Source organism: Salmo salar, chromosome ssa20 (genome assembly GCF_905237065.1).
Source record: "Salmo salar chromosome ssa20, Ssal_v3.1, whole genome shotgun sequence".
NCBI lineage: Eukaryota > Metazoa > Chordata > Actinopteri > Salmoniformes > Salmonidae > Salmo > Salmo salar.
In genome coordinates this window covers 24,483,278-24,501,010 of record NC_059461.1, presented here as the reverse complement: position 1 = coordinate 24,501,010, position 17,733 = coordinate 24,483,278, and the positions used below count along the sequence as shown (strand labels likewise).

Sequence of the window (17,733 nt, the reverse complement as noted above, 5' to 3'; positions counted from 1 at the left end):
GGTACAACAGAGACAGACAGAAGGATATCCAGTGTGTGGACAGAAAATTATGTTAAACCTTCAAAATGTTACATAAATAAGTCTGTAGACACTAAATGTAACAACTAAAACTACTTGAATCCCAGTGGAAGCAGATAGCAGGATGAGACGAACACCTGCCCTCTACTCATACCAACCTGACTCACCTCATGGCCTCTTTGAGGAACCAGAAGCTCGAGGAATTAAGGTTTTTTATTTTCACAAGATAATGAACACTTCCATTTGATAAGAATAAGTGATAGGAATACGTAAAAAAAATTATTAAGATACCATAAAGATTACACTAAATGGGATGAGAAAGCAGAAAAGGTATAAAGATGTCAAACCCCCTATCTACTTTCTGTTACCTGTCTGCGCAGGGGGATGCTTTTAGCCAGCTTGTGGACAGCCAGCTGACTGTTGAAGTCACTTTTCTTGGACGAGGTGCGCATCTTGATGATGATGGCCACGGCCACCATGACAGCAATGAGGAAGAAGCCCACGCAGTAGATCAGCACTTCCAGGTAGGTTTGGTTGGGTGGTGGGGAGCGGGGGACTGCTGGATGAGGGCAACGCGACGGGGGACAATAGGATACGGGGCAATAGGTCAGCCACACAGGGTCAAATCACACAACAACAGAGGTCCATGCATTCTCAAATATCAATCACACTTTCACAACAGGCATGTAACAAAAACACTGAACACACAAACACCACCCTGATACATTCACTAAGACCACTCAGCTGACATGTACAGAAAAACAGAGCCCTTAACACCACTGGCATAGAGAGCGGAGCACAAACTCCTATTGTGGCACCATAATCACTTCTTTCAGGCATAGGGTTTCACTCCACATTCTTTGCCAGTTTGACCAGCAGCCATAGTCTCTAGTGGCAGAGAACGGCCAAGTCCTCTTGAGCTGGGACAAACCCAAATAATACAGAGCCTTGTGCAAACTGATGAGCATTAACACGGATGTACATTAAGTTCAATCTTAGCTTCCTAAAACCATTTTTCCCCCAAATGTATTTCTTTTTGTGTGCAAAGGCTCGGTTATTCAGGACAATGCGTGTTAACATCACAGACAAAAACCATGCCACTCCACACTAATACACATTTTTCAAACATACTACTCATTCATAAATGTTGTAATATATGTTATAAATAGAATGTGTTCAGTAGTTTAACTTAAGCTAATTATTTATTTAAAGTAAATGTCCCATTCTGACTTCCTTAGAGCACATAAAATGGTGGTTCTGCATAAAAGCCCAGTTTGGTTTTAAAATGGCGGCTTGTGTGGTGATTGTTGGTACAAACAATTGTCATTATGATTCCCTTGTAATTTAGACAGTACAAAATGTGACATTGTCTCTCGGTATGAGGATCAAATCTACCTACGTGCTGAAGACACAAAAGATAAAATGTTTAATCTAATTATCTCCAAAATTTTACAATATGGTTTAAAATTAACATATTGGATGTTTCTTTTTTTACCTCGCTTTCCAAAAAACACCAGAATGACACAAACACCAGCAACACAAGTGAGCTGTCCTTGTGTCTTGAGGCTGAATGACAAGCAGCTTGATAATTGGACAAATGCCTATTCCAACCCAGAGGAATGAGCCGTCCACAACAATGAGCCAATTATCAAAGCTAGCCTTAAGAGCAGGCTTCGTCCTCACAGCAGGAAATGACATCAGGGACATATGTCATTTGTAGTGCTTGTCAGAAAAAAATCAGCCTCACAAGGAATCAAATGTAAACACCAAATTGAAACCAGAATGGGAAAGACAAGTTGGAGTGAAACACCAACAGTATTGCCAAACAACCCCTTCTGAATGGAAAACTTCATCTTAAGGCAGTCAAGTAGAAGTGCATTGTAAAGTTACCCGTTAACCATTTGAAACAATGTGGAAATCTGACAAATGATTTTTATGAAATTGGCAGAGGAAATGGTCATTTATTTTGAGGGTATGAAACACCTAAACTTTCTGATTCAGGGGTTGTCAGTTGAGGTAGATTTTATGGGTCAGATGGGTTGTTTGGCATTCTGTGATTTCTGGGAATCATTTCTCAACATGGACCATACCGTCCCATCCAGAAAAGGTTGGATGGGCATGGAACCATGCTGACAGGGGAAGGGAAAAGGTTAGTATCACAACTTGGCCTGGCTTCCACACACATCCACATTGCTCACTGAAGTAGGGTCTACAGAGACCATATTCAGATAAATGTGGGCAGTGGATGGCCAAGCCAAAGTGGAGAGGAGGGAGGGGAAGGAGATCAGAGGAGAAAACCATTGATACCTTTAAAAACGATCAACCATGCAGAGTGATGAGAGAACCCGATAGAATTGCCCGCCAAGCAGGTATACTCCCCAGCATCATCAAAAGACACATTCCTCAGTTGGAGGATTTCCATTTCCTTGTCGGTGGTGTTAAGGCCAGCAGTCTAGAAAAGAACAATGGTAGCAGACCCGACAAGAGGCCCAGAGGAAAAATGGAGGCATGAGTAAAAGATTCTGAAAGGGAAAGACTTCTGGTAGAGGAGGGGACAGGACAGAGGGTGGGTGGGGTGTTCATACTCCCCTCTGTCCAACACCATCCCCCCCAAGAGTAAAAACCAGTATTGGCCCTCCAGTCAGTTAGTGGAGGAGCTAGTTAGGTAGAGACCGCACCGCAGCACTGAACCCTTCACTGGACCATCACCATTTGAGAAGGAGCAGGGACGGACATCCCATACCCTAAAGACTCATCTCTACATGCAAGAGATGGGCTACATGGAAAACCCCTCAGCAGAGCACACACACACACACACACACACACACACACACACACACACACACACACACACACACACACACACACACACACACACACACACACACACACACACACACACACACACTCACTCTCAAGGCCACACACACAGTTCACTATACAACAAATCCACGAGGCAAACAGCAGGAGCTCAGTGAAAGACGGAAAGGCTGAGTAAGACAGCTGAAAAGTAGGGGGGACAAGGCAGTAATAAGAGAGAGGCAGTCAGAGATCTGAGCAGAAGACTTTGAAGGGCGAGGGAGTGAAACTAACAGCAGTGGATGGCAGGAGAGGCCCTTATTAGGAGGGCACGGGAGAGGCATGGGGCAGGAAAGAGAAAGCAGTCCAACATAAAGCAAGACTAAACACATTCAACCGCTCTGCTGGGAATTTTCCATAGTGTAATTTACAGTCAGGAGCACTGAGGCGGGATAGAAGGGAGGGAGGGAGCGAGGGAGGAGAGAAACAGCTGAGGTCATCCCTAAACAAGTCCCTAGGTCTCCAGGTGGCCCTAGCAGCCCCTGGCTGAGGATCTCTCAATGTGCTGCTGCTGCTGCTGCTGCGTGGGGCGGTTACCTTGGGCCTCATGCCTGACGATGGTCAGCCAGGCCGACTGATTGGCCTCTCCTATATAATTGGACACTTTACATATATACTCCCCGCTCTCCTCCTCAGTGACATTGTAGAGGGTCAACACCTGAGTGTCCGAGCTATTGACCCCAGAGTGCTGTAAACAAAAACATGTCATGTGCAACAACAAATCAAGATGAGGTTGTAACAAACGTCTCTGTTGAATGAGATTACAATCATTTGTTAGCATTGACTTTCCCCTCTCAAGCATAGACTTTTACAAGGCACAGGAAACTACTTACCGTAATTTCCGGACTATTAAGCGCACCTGAATATAAGCCGCACCCACTGAATTTAAAAAAATATATTATTTTGAACATAAATAAGCCGCACATGTCTATAAGCCGCAGGTGCCTACCGGTACATTGAAACAAATTAACTTTACACAGGCTTTAACGAAACACGGCTTGTAACAAAAATAAATAGGCTTTAACGAAACACAGCTTGTAACAAAAATAAATAGGCTTTAACGAAACACGGCTTGTAACAAAAATAAATAGGCTTTAACGAAACACGGCTTGTAACAAAAAATAAATAGGCTTTAACGAAACACGGCTTGTAACAAAAAATAAAAAATGAGCAGTAAGCGTTAGTTGTCTTTTTGCACTGAGTCAATTCCTCACGCTGCTGTTTCCAACGTCTTATCATCGACTCATTAAGACCAAGCTCCCGTGCAGCAGCTCTATTTCCTTTTCCAACAGCCAGATCAATCGCCTTCAACTTGAAAGCTGCATCATATGCATTTCTCCGTGTCTTTGCCATGATGAGGGTGACAAAATGACTACCGTAATCAGAATGATGGGAAGTTTGAGAGCGCTCGATTTAATCTAAACAGTAAACAAAAAAGTTGTTTGACCTTAACCCGTTCGGCAATTTCATTGGTCTAATGAAGGCTTCATGCCGCCAAAAAACTGAGCACGTCACAGAATGTGTGTTGTTGGAGAAAAAAAATGTGAAAGCGGGAAAAATCCATATATTAGCCGCATCATTGTTTAAGCCGCGAGGTTCAAAGCTGGGAAAAAAGTTGCGGCTTATAGTCTGGAATTTACGGTATATAGAAAAATAACATTTACATTTTAGTCATTTAGCAGACGCTCTTATCCAGAGTGACTTACAGAAGCAATTAAGGTTAAAGTGCCTTGCTCAAGGGCACGCCGACAGATTTTTCACTAGGTCGGCTAGGGGATTGGAACCCACGACCTTTTGGTTACTGGCCCAACGCTCTTAACTGCTAGGCTACCTACCTGCCATATCCTCGAAGAGGGATACTATTTGCCATCCTTTGCCAGACAGTCTTGAAGGGTTATAATAGACATGATGCAACAGGAAATGAAAATGATACAAACTACTCAACAAAGACATGCGCTTAAGACTGTACTACACAATTTCATTGAAATCTAATACGGTTTGGCTGTATTACTACACAGTTGTATGTCTGCATTCCCCCAAGCATAACATGGGGTGTCATCTCTTACTTAATGGAGGTTCTCACATTTAGTTCCTGACTGAACAGAATAAACAAAGCTATGTTGTGTCCTGTGTAGGCTGGTGGTGGACCCAGTCAGTGCGCTGCGAGCCCCTACCTTGAGGACGCGGACGTAGGGTAAGCCATCAGGGCCTACGCGACTCCCATTGACCTCGATGTGCTTCAGCCACTGGATGTGAGGCTGGGGGTCGCTGAACACCTTACACTCAAACGCCACATCACTGCCCACCACCGCAGTGAGATTGGCTGGCAGTCCGGCCTGCAGGATGGGTCTGTGGGGGGAACGCTCTGCAACAGATACACACAGACGCATGACAATAACATTGAAATACGAACATTAATAACAAAAAAGACACAGCGATCACATACAAAGACACACCTTAAATCACATACGAAGACACGTCAAAGACATAGTCGTGGAGAATCCAAGCGGTCAGTGCAACAGAAATACCTTGGTAAAAACCACCATGCATTATCATTGGAAAACAACGGCAAATGATTAGGCCATGTTTCTCGTTCATTCCAGTAATGAATAAGCATTGAGGCATGGCTGATCTGGGAAAGTAAAAGACAACAGGAGGAGGACAGCTCTGTCAGTCTGGCCTTGGTAGAGGTTGATCTCAGGCCAGGTTACAAGGTTACCCAGATCTCATGTCCTTTCACTACTTACAGACGGTAATTTCACAGCCAGGGAAATAGCAGCTCCCCCAACTACTCTGCCGCCTGTATAATTGCTGCCATTTTTCCCAAATTACTGGAAACACAAGCTTGCAGACAAGTTTCGAGCCATTGCCCTGAGAGAGAAATGTTCTCTGTGTGCCATTTTGATGACTGATAACTTGCCAAACCATACTAATGAGCCCAGCATCTGGCAGGGAAACAAACTGTTCAGGCTTCATTTGCTTTCCTGATACAGAGATGAGTGTGGCGCTTCGCACACATTTTGTAGAATTACTCTTTCTGCAAAATGATCTCACAGTTGACCGAGGTTGGGGAGTGAAGTCACGCCAACACAGGCCCTGGCCGCAAATATCCCAGGAGACACCACTGTCTGTGGAGGTGGAGCTTTGATTTATAGAACCAATGGAGCATGAGTAAGTCACAGGGCAGGTCCAGGACAAAATAATAATTTCACCTTTTCAGACAGCTTCATTGGCAGGGCCACAACGTAAACAAGGTTAATAAAAAAAAAAAATGCTAATTTGACAACAGTTCAGACCATATGACTCTCTCCTTGGAAAAAGGGCACACCATTACTAGCGCTTAGTGTTGTAAACCATTAGCGATATTGAACCAACAACACATTTAAGCTACATAAATATCCAATTGATGATTAAACCAGGTGAATGGATTAGCAAAATGACCCGGAGAGGAAAGAGACTTACCAACAACATCCAGCTGGTAAGTGTGGTTGATGCTTCCATGTTTGTTTTCAACTACACAGGTGTAGTTTCCCTTGTCGGATGGCACTACAGACTCCATGATGATGGTCCACATGTGTTCTCGAACCTACAAATGGGAGAAGAGAAAGGTAAAATATGTAGTCAGAGGAGGAAGTATGGAATGCACTTCCAGATGACAGCTGGTCCAACCAAAGCACTAAGACTTAAATAGATCCCCAAAGCCCCATACTTTCACAAAACGTCCTATAACACCTACTATAAAACACTTTAGTGAGACACTTGTGTCTAGATTATAAAAAAGATGGGCAAGTCAGCCTGATACAACACTATTCATTCATAAGTTCATTTCTGGAATTATTTTCTTTGACATTGGGGTGTACATAACCTCTCCAGAGCACATTTAATTTGTCATACTGCTAGTTAGTTATTTGTACAAAATGGGGGAAAATGTACGAGTTCAATGACGCGTAATGAAATGCAGATCAAACCATAATTACTTTGTTTTTATTTTAACATCCATGGGAAGGAGGAACTTGCTGTCAGGAGACTATTTCCCATGTCACATAAAACTATATTGTGCTCCATTGCTTGAGAAACAGTACATTAATGCACCCTTAGAAACATATTGGAGCGGGGAAACGGTTTTCTTAGTGGTTACATGACTTGTCACAACCTGCTCCGGGAAAAACTGTAGCTCACTATGACCAGGTTACATCCTATGCACATCGAAGGCTAAATCCTGTTCTCTATATTCCAAGTTATTATTTTTCTTCCATATATCTGACCAAGACCGGCAGTGTGTGATTAAACTAACAAACCTCTCAGGCAATGGCAACATCAAACATGCGTACACAGAGCCTGCGTTAAGGTTTCCCTCATTTAGCTTAAATGCGCTGGGGTTCCACAGCTGCTGTTGGCCAGATGTGTTGTGCTTGGGTTAATACATGTGGTCTGTATTATTCCCCCTGCCTTCCCTCTCCATACATTAAGACTATATAAACAATGGAGCTGTGGTCATAAAACCAAAGCGCGGGGGGGGGGTTGGCGAGCCTCGTTCATAGACGTCCCCAGCTGCCCATCTAGACCTTTGCACCTTAACTGAAAAAACAGCAGCCAGATGGTAAAGTGTGCTGCGTGGCCCGGCAGGGCCGAGCTGGGGGAGAGAAGGCAGCTGAAAGGAAACTCTTTAATGTTTCCCAGCAGGGGGGAGGGGGGGGGCTGCCGAGGACAAGGCTGGACAACACCTTGATGGGAAGAGCAGATGCACAGGACCCTAGACTCCTACAACATCCCAGCACATCCTACATGAGGCTGTCGCAAGCCAACACACTCACCATCGTCCACACCACGGCACGGATATGGTCAACTTTAAAAGCCAAGCGCACAGTATACACATGCTATCTGCACCAGGGAAAAGAAAAGGAAACGGACTTATCACCACCACGCCCATTATTGTGAAATGTTTACCCCGTCTCACTTCCTCTGTGACAGTGAGCTGTCCTGTCCTGCTCCCCAACACTGAGATGTGGGAGATCTGCAGGATTTATTCCGTCTCCTCATTATAAACACATTTCCTTTGAGAAGTTGGTTTTGCTATAAGCAGAGAAATCTGGACTGAAAACAAATGCTGTAAACAGCAGATACCCAGATATGTTAAATGAGGACAGCCAGGCGTATTCTGCCTCCAGGGCAAAAATTGCCATCCTCGAGGCATGCTTTTTTGTGGCACAATCATCTCGTTGTGGCATTGGATTTCACTGTGCATTGTTCCCTAGTCAGGTGCAACATGCCTCTAATGCTGTGGGTGGGGGTTGGTGATTTAACAGTGACGAGATCACCATCACACCTGCACTCATGTTCAGGGAGTTTGGGGATCTTCAATTAGGATAATACAGTATGGTCTCTGGCCGTCCAGTACCAAGGGGTGAATACAGGGAGGGGGTTTACCTTGAAGCCCCCGATGCGCTGATCCCTCTTGAATTCCTTGCTGTTCTTGAACCACTTGAGTGTTGGGGTGGGGTTTCCACTGGCCTGGCAGCGGAACTTGACCGTCTTACTGGCTGGGACAGCATGTAGCTTTTTCTCCATCTTCTCGGGCTGAGCCCACTGAGGGGCCATTGCTGAGGAACAATGGGGAGAAAGAGAGAACACTTAAACACCTATTCTGACAGAAGAATTGACACAACAATTGTGTGTGCAGGTAGTTTCCATCTGGCTTAGGAGAGTTCTATACAAAGATCCACAAAAACAGTACAAGTCAAGTGACAATTTCCAGTTTTGCTTAAAAACATACAAAACTCCAATATAGGATTGCCTAGTCTCTTGGGGCCCAAGGTCATCGTCAGGGGTGCCCGCCACGCTAGCTGCTTACTTCCCTGTGGGCACATGGCGTTCACCAGACGGCAGTAGGCAGCTGACCACGCCTGACTGGCTTTATAATGCTGCGTAGACAAACAGTAATCAGGGGACGTCTGGAATGTACTGAGTTTAGTCACTAGTGTGACATTCCTTACTCAAGTGTAAACAGCAGTGTGTGGTGCTACTGGCCCTCTGAATCACAACTGTGAACAAATCACTCTTATATGAACAGCAAATGCCTAATAGGTGAATCACATATGAAATGTAACAGGAAATAACCAAATTAGTCAGGGTTGTCATGTTAAGTTCAGGGCATTAACCTCAACAGGAGCAGAATCGGGTCCAAACCCAGTCCTGGTCTACCATTCCAGTGACAGGTGGACTAGGAGGATCAGACACTTACGTAAAAGCTTTTGACTGCTAGACATCTTTGCCTCCTCTGAGGAAGACTCATCCTCCTCGTCTTCATCTTCAGAGGATGCCAGGATATCAACTGGTGAATAGGCAGATAGGACAATATATGTCATTTGACTTGGGCGTAGCTGCATTACCACATACCTTGAATTGTTTCTCTCTACAGGACCAGTGATTTGAGCCCTCAGTGGTTGTTTTGACCTTACCTGTGACATTGACAGAGAAGTAAGAGCTGTGGTTGCCAAAGGTGACGCAGGTGTACAGGCCCGAGTCAGCCGGCTCCACCCCCTCGATCTCCAGCTGGCCATCTCGTAAGCGTGTGTGCTCCCCGTCCAGCACCACTGCATGGTCCTTGGTCCAGTTGACCGAGTCGGTTTTACAGCTCAGCTCCAGTCGGTCCCCAGGGTAAAGGGTGTAACGCTCTGCTTGGATTTCCACAGGTGGCACAGGGATGACTAGGGTACAAACAGGGCAAGGAGTGAGGGCCTGATCACCTACAACAATAAGACTATAGGGAGGAGGTCAGAGACCTGGCAGTGTGGTGCCTGGACAACAGCCTCTCCCTCAATCTTGTTAAGACAAGACAAAGGAGCGGATTGTGGACTACAGGAAACCGAGGGCAGAGCACGCCCCCATTCACATTAACGGGGGTTATAGCGGAGCGGGTTGAGAGCTTCCAGTTCCTCGGTGTCCACAACACTAAGGATCTATCATGGTCCAAACACACCAACACAGTCATGAAAAGGGCACGTCAACGCCTCTTCTCCCTCAGGAGGCTGAAAAGATTTGGCATGGGCCCTCAGATCATCAAAAAGTTCTACAGCTGCACCGTCGAGAGCGTCTTGACTGGCTGCGTCACCGCTTGGTATGGCAACTGCTTGACATCCGACCGCAAGGCGCTACAGAGGGTAGTGCGTACAGCCCAGTACATCACTGGGGCTAAGCTCCCTGCCATACAGGACCTCTATACCAGGCAGTGTCAGAGGAAGGCCCAAACATTTTTCAAAGACTCTAGTCACCCAAGCCACAGACTGTTCTCCCCGTTACCAAATGGCAACCAGTACAAATGCACCAAGTCTGGAACCAACAGGAAAGGAATCTGAACAGTTTCTATCCCCAAGCCATAAGACTTCTAAACATGACTGCTAAATAGCTAATCAAACGGCTATCCGGACTAGCTACATTGACCCTTTTTTTGCACCGACTATGCACACACATGCATACTGACGCCACACACACACACACACACACACACACACACACACACACACACACACACACACACACACACACACACACACACACACACACACACACACACACACACACACACACACACACACACACACACTGCTGCTACTGTCCATTATCTATCCTGTTGCCTAGTCACTTTACCCCTACCTACATGTACAACACATAGCTACCTCAACAACCTTGTACCTCTGTGCATAGCCATGTTGTTATGTTCTACTCCCTGTACATAGCCATGTTGTTATGTTCTACTCCCTGTACATAGCCATGTTGTTATGTTCTACTCCCTGTACATAGCCATGTTGTTATGTTCTACTCCCTGTACATAGCCATGTTGTTATGTTCTACTCCCTGTGCATAGCCATGTTGTTATGTTCTACTCCCTGTACATAGCCATGTTGTTATGTTCTACTCCCTGTACATAGCCATGTTGTTATGTTCTACTTCCTGTACATAGCCATGTTGTTATGTTCTACTCCCTGTGCATAGCCATGTTGTTATGTTCTACTCCCTGTACATAGCCATGCTGTTATGTTCTACTCCCTGTATATAGCCATGTTGTTATGTTCTACTCCCTGTACATAGCCATGTTATGTTCTACTCCCTGTACATAGCCATGTTGTTATGTTCTACTCCCTGTACATAGCCATGTTGTTATGTTCTACTCCCTGTATATAGCCATGTTGTTATGTTCTACTCCCTGTACATAGCCATGTTGTTATGTTCTACTCCCTGTACATAGCCATGTTGTTATGTTCTACTCCCTGTATATAGCCATGTTGTTATGTTCTACTCCCTGTACATAGCCATGTTGTTATGTTCTACTCCCTGTACATAGCCACGTTGTTATGTTCTACTCCCTGTACATAGCCATGTTGTTATGTTCTACTCCCTGTACATAGCCATGTTATGTTCTACTCCCTGTACATAGCCATGTTGTTATGTTCTACTCCCTGTACATAGCCATGTTGTTATGTTCTACTCCCTGTACATAGCCATGTTGTTATGTTCTACTCCCTGTATATAGCCACGTTGTTATGTTCTACTCCCTGTATATAGCCATGTTGTTATGTTCTACTCCCTGTACATAGCCATGTTGTTATGTTCTACTCCCTGTACATAGCCATGTTGTTATGTTCTACTCCCTGTACATAGCCATGTTGTTATGTTCTACTCCCTGTACATAGCCATGTTGTTATGTTCTACTCCCTGTACATAGCCATGTTGTTATGTTCTACTCCCTGTACATAGCCATGTTGTTATGTTCTACTCCCTGTACATAGCCATGTTGTTATGTTCTACTCCCTGTACATAGCCATGTTGTTATGTTCTACTCCCTGTACATAGCCACGTTGTTATGTTCTACTCCCTGTACATAGCCATGTTGTTATGTTCTACTCCCTGTACATAGCCATGTTGTTATGTTCTACTCCCTGTACATAGCCACGTTGTTATGTTCTACTCCCTGTACATAGCCATGTTGTTATGTTCTACTCCCTGTGCATAGCCATGTTGTTATGTTCTACTCCCTGTACATAGCCATGTTGTTATGTTCTACTCCCTGTACATAGCCATGTTGTTATGTTCTACTCCCTGTATATAGCCATGTTGTTATGTTCTACTCCCTGTACATAGCCATGTTGTTATGTTCTACTCCCTGTACATAGCCATGTTGTTATGTTCTACTCCCTGTACATAGCCATGTTGTTATGTTCTACTCCCTGTACATAGCCATGTTGTTATGTTCTACTCCCTGTACATAGCCATGTTGTTATGTTCTACTCCCTGTGCATAGCCACGTTATGTTCTACTCCCTGTACATAGCCACGTTATGTTCTACTCCCTGTACATAGCCATGTTATGTTCTACTCCCTGTATATAGCCATGTTGTTATGTTCTACTCCCTGTATATAGCCATGTTGTTATGTTCTACTCCCTGTACATAGCCATGTTGTTATGTTCTACTCCCTGTACATAGCCATGTTGTTATGTTCTACTCCCTGTACATAGCCATGTTGTTATGTTCTACTCCCTGTACATAGCCATGTTGTTATGTTCTACTCCCTGTACATAGCCATGTTGTTATGTTCTACTCCCTGTACATAGCCATGTTGTTATGTTCTACTCCCTGGACATATCCACGTTGTTATGTTCTACTCCCTGTACATAGCCACGTTGTTATGTTCTACTCCCTGTACATAGCCACGTTGTTATGTTCTACTCCCTGTATATAGCCACGTTGTTATGTTCTACTCCCTGTACATAGCCATGTTATGTTCTACTCCCTGTACATAGCCATGTTGTTATGTTCTACTCCCTGTACATAGCCACGCTGTTATGTTCTACTCCCTGTATATAGCCATGTTGTTATGTTCTACTCCCTGTACATAGCCATGTTATGTTCTACTCCCTGTGCATAGCCATGTTGTTATGTTCTACTCCCTGTACATAGCCATGTTGTTATGTTCTACTCCCTGTGCATAGCCATGTTGTTATGTTCTACTCCCTGTGCATAGCCATGTTGTTATGTTCTACTCCCTGTGCATAGCCATGTTATGTTCTACTCCCTGTATATAGCCATGTTGTTATGTTCTACTCCCTGGACATAGCCATGTTGTTATGTTCTACTCCCTGTACATAGCCATGTTTTGTTCTACTCCCTGTACATAGCCATGTTGTTATGTTCTACTCCCTGTACATAGCCATGTTGTTATGTTCTACTCCCTGTACATAGCCATGTTGTTATGTTCTACTCCCTGTACATAGCCATGTTGTTATGTTCTACTCCCTGTACATAGCCATGTTGTTATGTTCTACTCCCTGTACATAGCCACGTTGTTATGTTCTACTCCCTGTATATAGCCATGTTGTTATGTTCTACTCCCTGTACATAGCCACGTTGTTATGTTCTACTCCCTGTACATAGCCACGTTGTTATGTTCTACTCCCTGTACATAGCCATGTTGTTATGTTCTACTCCCTGTGCATAGCCACGTTGTTATGTTCTACTCCCTGTACATAGCCACGTTGTTATGTTCTACTCCCTGTACATAGCCATGTTATGTTCTACTCCCTGTACATAGCCATGTTGTTATGTTCTACTCCCTGTACATAGCCATGTTGTTATGTTCTACTCCCTGTACATAGCCATGTTGTTATGTTCTACTCCCTGTACATAGCCATGTTATGTTCTACTCCCTGTATATAGCCATGTTGTTATGTTCTACTCCCTGTACATAGCCACGTTGTTATGTTCTACTCCCTGTACATAGCCACGTTGTTATGTTCTACTCCCTGTGCATAGCCATGTTATGTTCTACTCCCTGTACATAGCCATGTTATGTTCTACTCCCTGTGCATAGCCATGTTGTTATGTTCTACTCCCTGTATATAGCCATGTTGTTATGTTCTACTCCCTGTATATAGCCATGTTGTTATGTTCTACTCCCTGTATATAGCCATGTTGTTATGTTCTACTCCCTGTATATAGCCATGTTGTCATGTTCTACTCCCTGGACATAGCCATGTTGTTATGTTCTACTCCCTGTACATAGCCACGTTGTTATGTTCTACTCCCTGTATATAGCCACGTTGTTATGTTCTACTCCCTGTACATAGCCATGTTATGTTCTACTCCCTGTACATAGCCATGTTATGTTCTACTCCCTGTACATAGCCATGTTATGTTCTACTCCCTGTACATAGCCATGTTGTTATGTTCTACTCCCTGTACATAGCCATGTTATGTTCTACTCCCTGTATATAGCCATGTTGTTATGTTCTACTCCCTGTACATAGCCATGTTGTTATGTTCTACTCCCTGTATATAGCCATGTTGTTATGTTCTACTCCCTGTACATAGCCATGTTGTTATGTTCTACTCCCTGTACATAGCCACGTTGTTATGTTCTACTCCCTGTACATAGCCACGTTGTTATGTTCTAGTCCCTGTGCATAGCCATGTTGTTATGTTCTACTCCCTGTACATAGCCATGTTGTTATGTTCTACTCCCTGTACATAGCCATGTTATGTTCTACTCCCTGTATATAGCCATGTTGTTATGTTCTACTCCCTGTACATAGCCATGTTGTTATGTTCTACTCCCTGTACATAGCCATGTTGTTATGTTCTACTCCCTGTACATAGCCATGTTGTTATGTTCTACTCCCTGTACATAGCCATGTTGTTATGTTCTACTCCCTGTACATAGCCATGTTATGTTCTACTCCCTGTGCATAGCCATGTTGTTATGTTCTACTCCCTGTATATAGCCATGTTATTATGTTCTACTCCCTGTATATAGCCATGTTGTTATGTTCTACTCCCTGTACATAGCCATGTTGTTATGTTCTACTCCCTGTGCATAGCCATGTTGTTATGTTCTACTCCCTGTACATAGCCATGTTGTTATGTTCTACTCCCTGTACATAGCCATGTTGTTATGTTCTACTCCCTGTACATAGCCATGTTGTTATGTTCTACTCCCTGTACATAGCCATGTTGTTATGTTCTACTCCCTGTACATAGCCATGTTGTTATGTTCTACTCCCTGTACATAGCCATGTTGTTATGTTCTACTCCCTGTACATAGCCATGTTGTTATGTTCTACTCCCTGTACATAGCCATGTTGTTATGTTCTACTCCCTGTACATAGCCATGTTGTTATGTTCTACTCCCTGTATATAGCCATGTTGTTATGTTCTACTCCCTGTACATAGCCATGTTGTTATGTTCTACTCCCTGTACATAGCCATGTTGTTATGTTCTACTCCCTGTACATAGCCATGTTGTTATGTTCTACTCCCTGTACATAGCCATGTTGTTATGTTCTACTCCCTGTACATAGCCATGTTGTTATGTTCTACTCCCTGTACATAGCCATGTTGTTATGTTCTACTCCCTGTACATAGCCATGTTGTTATGTTCTACTCCCTGTACATAGCCATGTTGTTATGTTCTACTCCCTGTACATAGCCATGTTGTTATGTTCTACTCCCTGTACATAGCCATGTTGTTATGTTCTACTCCCTGTACATAGCCATGTTGTTATGTTCTACTCCCTGTACATAGCCATGTTGTTATGTTCTACTCCCTGTACATAGCCATGTTGTTATGTTCTACTCCCTGTACATAGCCATGTTGTTATGTTCTACTCCCTGTACATAGCCATGTTGTTATGTTCTACTCCCTGTACATAGCCATGTTGTTATGTTCTACTCCCTGTACATAGCCATGTTGTTATGTTCTACTCCCTGTACATAGCCATGTTGTTATGTTCTACTCCCTGTACATAGCCATGTTGTTATGTTCTACTCCCTGTACATAGCCATGTTGTTATGTTCTACTCCCTGTACATAGCCATGTTGTTATGTTCTACTCCCTGTACATAGCCATGTTGTTATGTTCTACTCCCTGTACATAGCCATGTTGTTATGTTCTACTCCCTGTACATTGCCATGTTGTTATGTTCTACTCCCTGTACATAGCCATGTTGTTATGTTCTACTCCCTGTATATAGCCATGTTGTTATGTTCTACTCCCTGGACATAGCCATGTTGTTATGTTCTACTCCCTGTACATAGCCATGTTGTTATGTTCTACTCCCTGTACATAGCCATGTTGTTATGTTCTACTCCCTGTATATAGCCACGTTGTTATGTTCTACTCCCTGTACATAGCCATGTTGTTATGTTCTACTCCCTGTACATAGCCATGTTGTTATGTTCTACTCCCTGTACATAGCCATGTTGTTATGTTCTACTCCCTGTATATAGCCATGTTGTTATGTTCTACTCCCTGTATATAGCCATGTTATGTTCTACTTCCTGTATATAGCCATGTTATGTTCTACTCCCTGTATATAGCCATGTTATGTTCTACTCCCTGTATATAGCCATGTTATGTTCTACTCCCTGTATATAGCCATGTTGTTATGTTCTACTCCCTGTGCATAGCCATGTTGTTATGTTCTACTCCCTGTACATAGCCATGTTGTTATGTTCTACTCCCTGTGCATAGCCATGTTGTTATGTTCTACTCCCTGTACATAGCCACGTTGTTATGTTCTACTCCCTGTACATAGCCATGTTGTTATGTTCTACTCCCTGTGCATAGCCATGTTGTTATGTTCTACTCCCTGTGCATAGCCATGTTGTTATGTTCTACTCCCTGTACATAGCCATGTTGTTATGTTCTACTCCCTGTACATAGCCATGTTGTTATGTTCTACTCCCTGTACATAGCCATGTTGTTATGTTCTACTCCCTGTACATAGCCATGTTATGTTCTACTCCCTGTATATAGCCATGTTGTTATGTTCTACTCCCTGTACATAGCCATGTTGTTATGTTCTACTCCCTGTACATAGCCACGTTGTTATGTTCTACTCCCTGTACATAGCCACGTTGTTATGTACTACTCCCTGTACATAGCCATGTTGTTATGTTCTACTCCCTGTACATAGCCATGTTGTTATGTTCTACTCCCTGTACATAGCCATGTTGTTATGTTCTACTCCCTGTACATAGCCATGTTGTTATGTTCTACTCCCTGTACATAGCCATGTTGTTATGTTCTACTCCCTGTACATAGCCATGTTGTTATGTTCTACTCCCTGTACATAGCCATGTTGTTATGTTCTACTCCCTGTACATAGCCATGTTGTTATGTTCTACTCCCTGTACATAGCCATGTTGTTATGTTCTACTCCCTGTACATAGCCATGTTGTTATGTTCTACTCCCTGTACATAGCCATGTTGTTATGTTCTACTCCCTGTACATAGCCATGTTGTTATGTTCTACTCCCTGTACATAGCCATGTTGTTATGTTCTACTCCCTGTACATAGCCATGTTGTTATGTTCTACTCCCTGTACATTGCCATGTTGTTATGTTCTACTCCCTGTACATAGCCATGTTGTTATGTTCTACTCCCTGTATATAGCCATGTTGTTATGTTCTACTCCCTGGACATAGCCATGTTGTTATGTTCTACTCCCTGTACATAGCCATGTTGTTATGTTCTACTCCCTGTACATAGCCATGTTGTTATGTTCTACTCCCTGTATATAGCCACGTTGTTATGTTCTACTCCCTGTACATAGCCATGTTGTTATGTTCTACTCCCTGTACATAGCCATGTTGTTATGTTCTACTCCCTGTACATAGCCATGTTGTTATGTTCTACTCCCTGTATATAGCCATGTTGTTATGTTCTACTCCCTGTATATAGCCATGTTATGTTCTACTTCCTGTATATAGCCATGTTATGTTCTACTCCCTGTATATAGCCATGTTATGTTCTACTCCCTGTATATAGCCATGTTATGTTCTACTCCCTGTATATAGCCAT

At 43.6% G+C, this 17,733-nt stretch overlaps 1 protein-coding gene across 12 annotated transcripts in view; it reads right to left on the bottom strand.

Annotated features, from left to right (window-relative positions):
* fgfr1a (fibroblast growth factor receptor 1a) overlaps positions 1-17,733 on the bottom strand; it is an 81,219-nt gene that overhangs the window by 4,893 nt on the left and 58,593 nt on the right. For 3 of the 12 annotated variants that reach the window (XM_014160168.2, XM_014160167.2, XM_014160172.2), the window contains exons 3-9: positions 9,336-9,584; positions 9,119-9,208; positions 8,305-8,477; positions 6,340-6,463; positions 5,052-5,242; positions 3,415-3,565; positions 381-577 (exon numbers count right to left, since the gene is read on the bottom strand). In XM_014160168.2, coding sequence (XP_014015643.1) covers positions 381-577; positions 3,415-3,565; positions 5,052-5,242; positions 6,340-6,463; positions 8,305-8,477; positions 9,119-9,208; positions 9,336-9,584 — 1,175 coding nt within the window. Of the gene's footprint in view, positions 1-380; positions 578-2,325; positions 2,471-3,414; positions 3,566-5,051; positions 5,243-6,339; positions 6,464-8,304; positions 8,478-9,118; positions 9,209-9,335; positions 9,585-17,733 lie in introns of all 12 variants that reach the window. The other 9 variants (XM_014160174.2, XM_014160171.2, XM_045703103.1 and 6 more) reach the window with 6 other exon arrangements.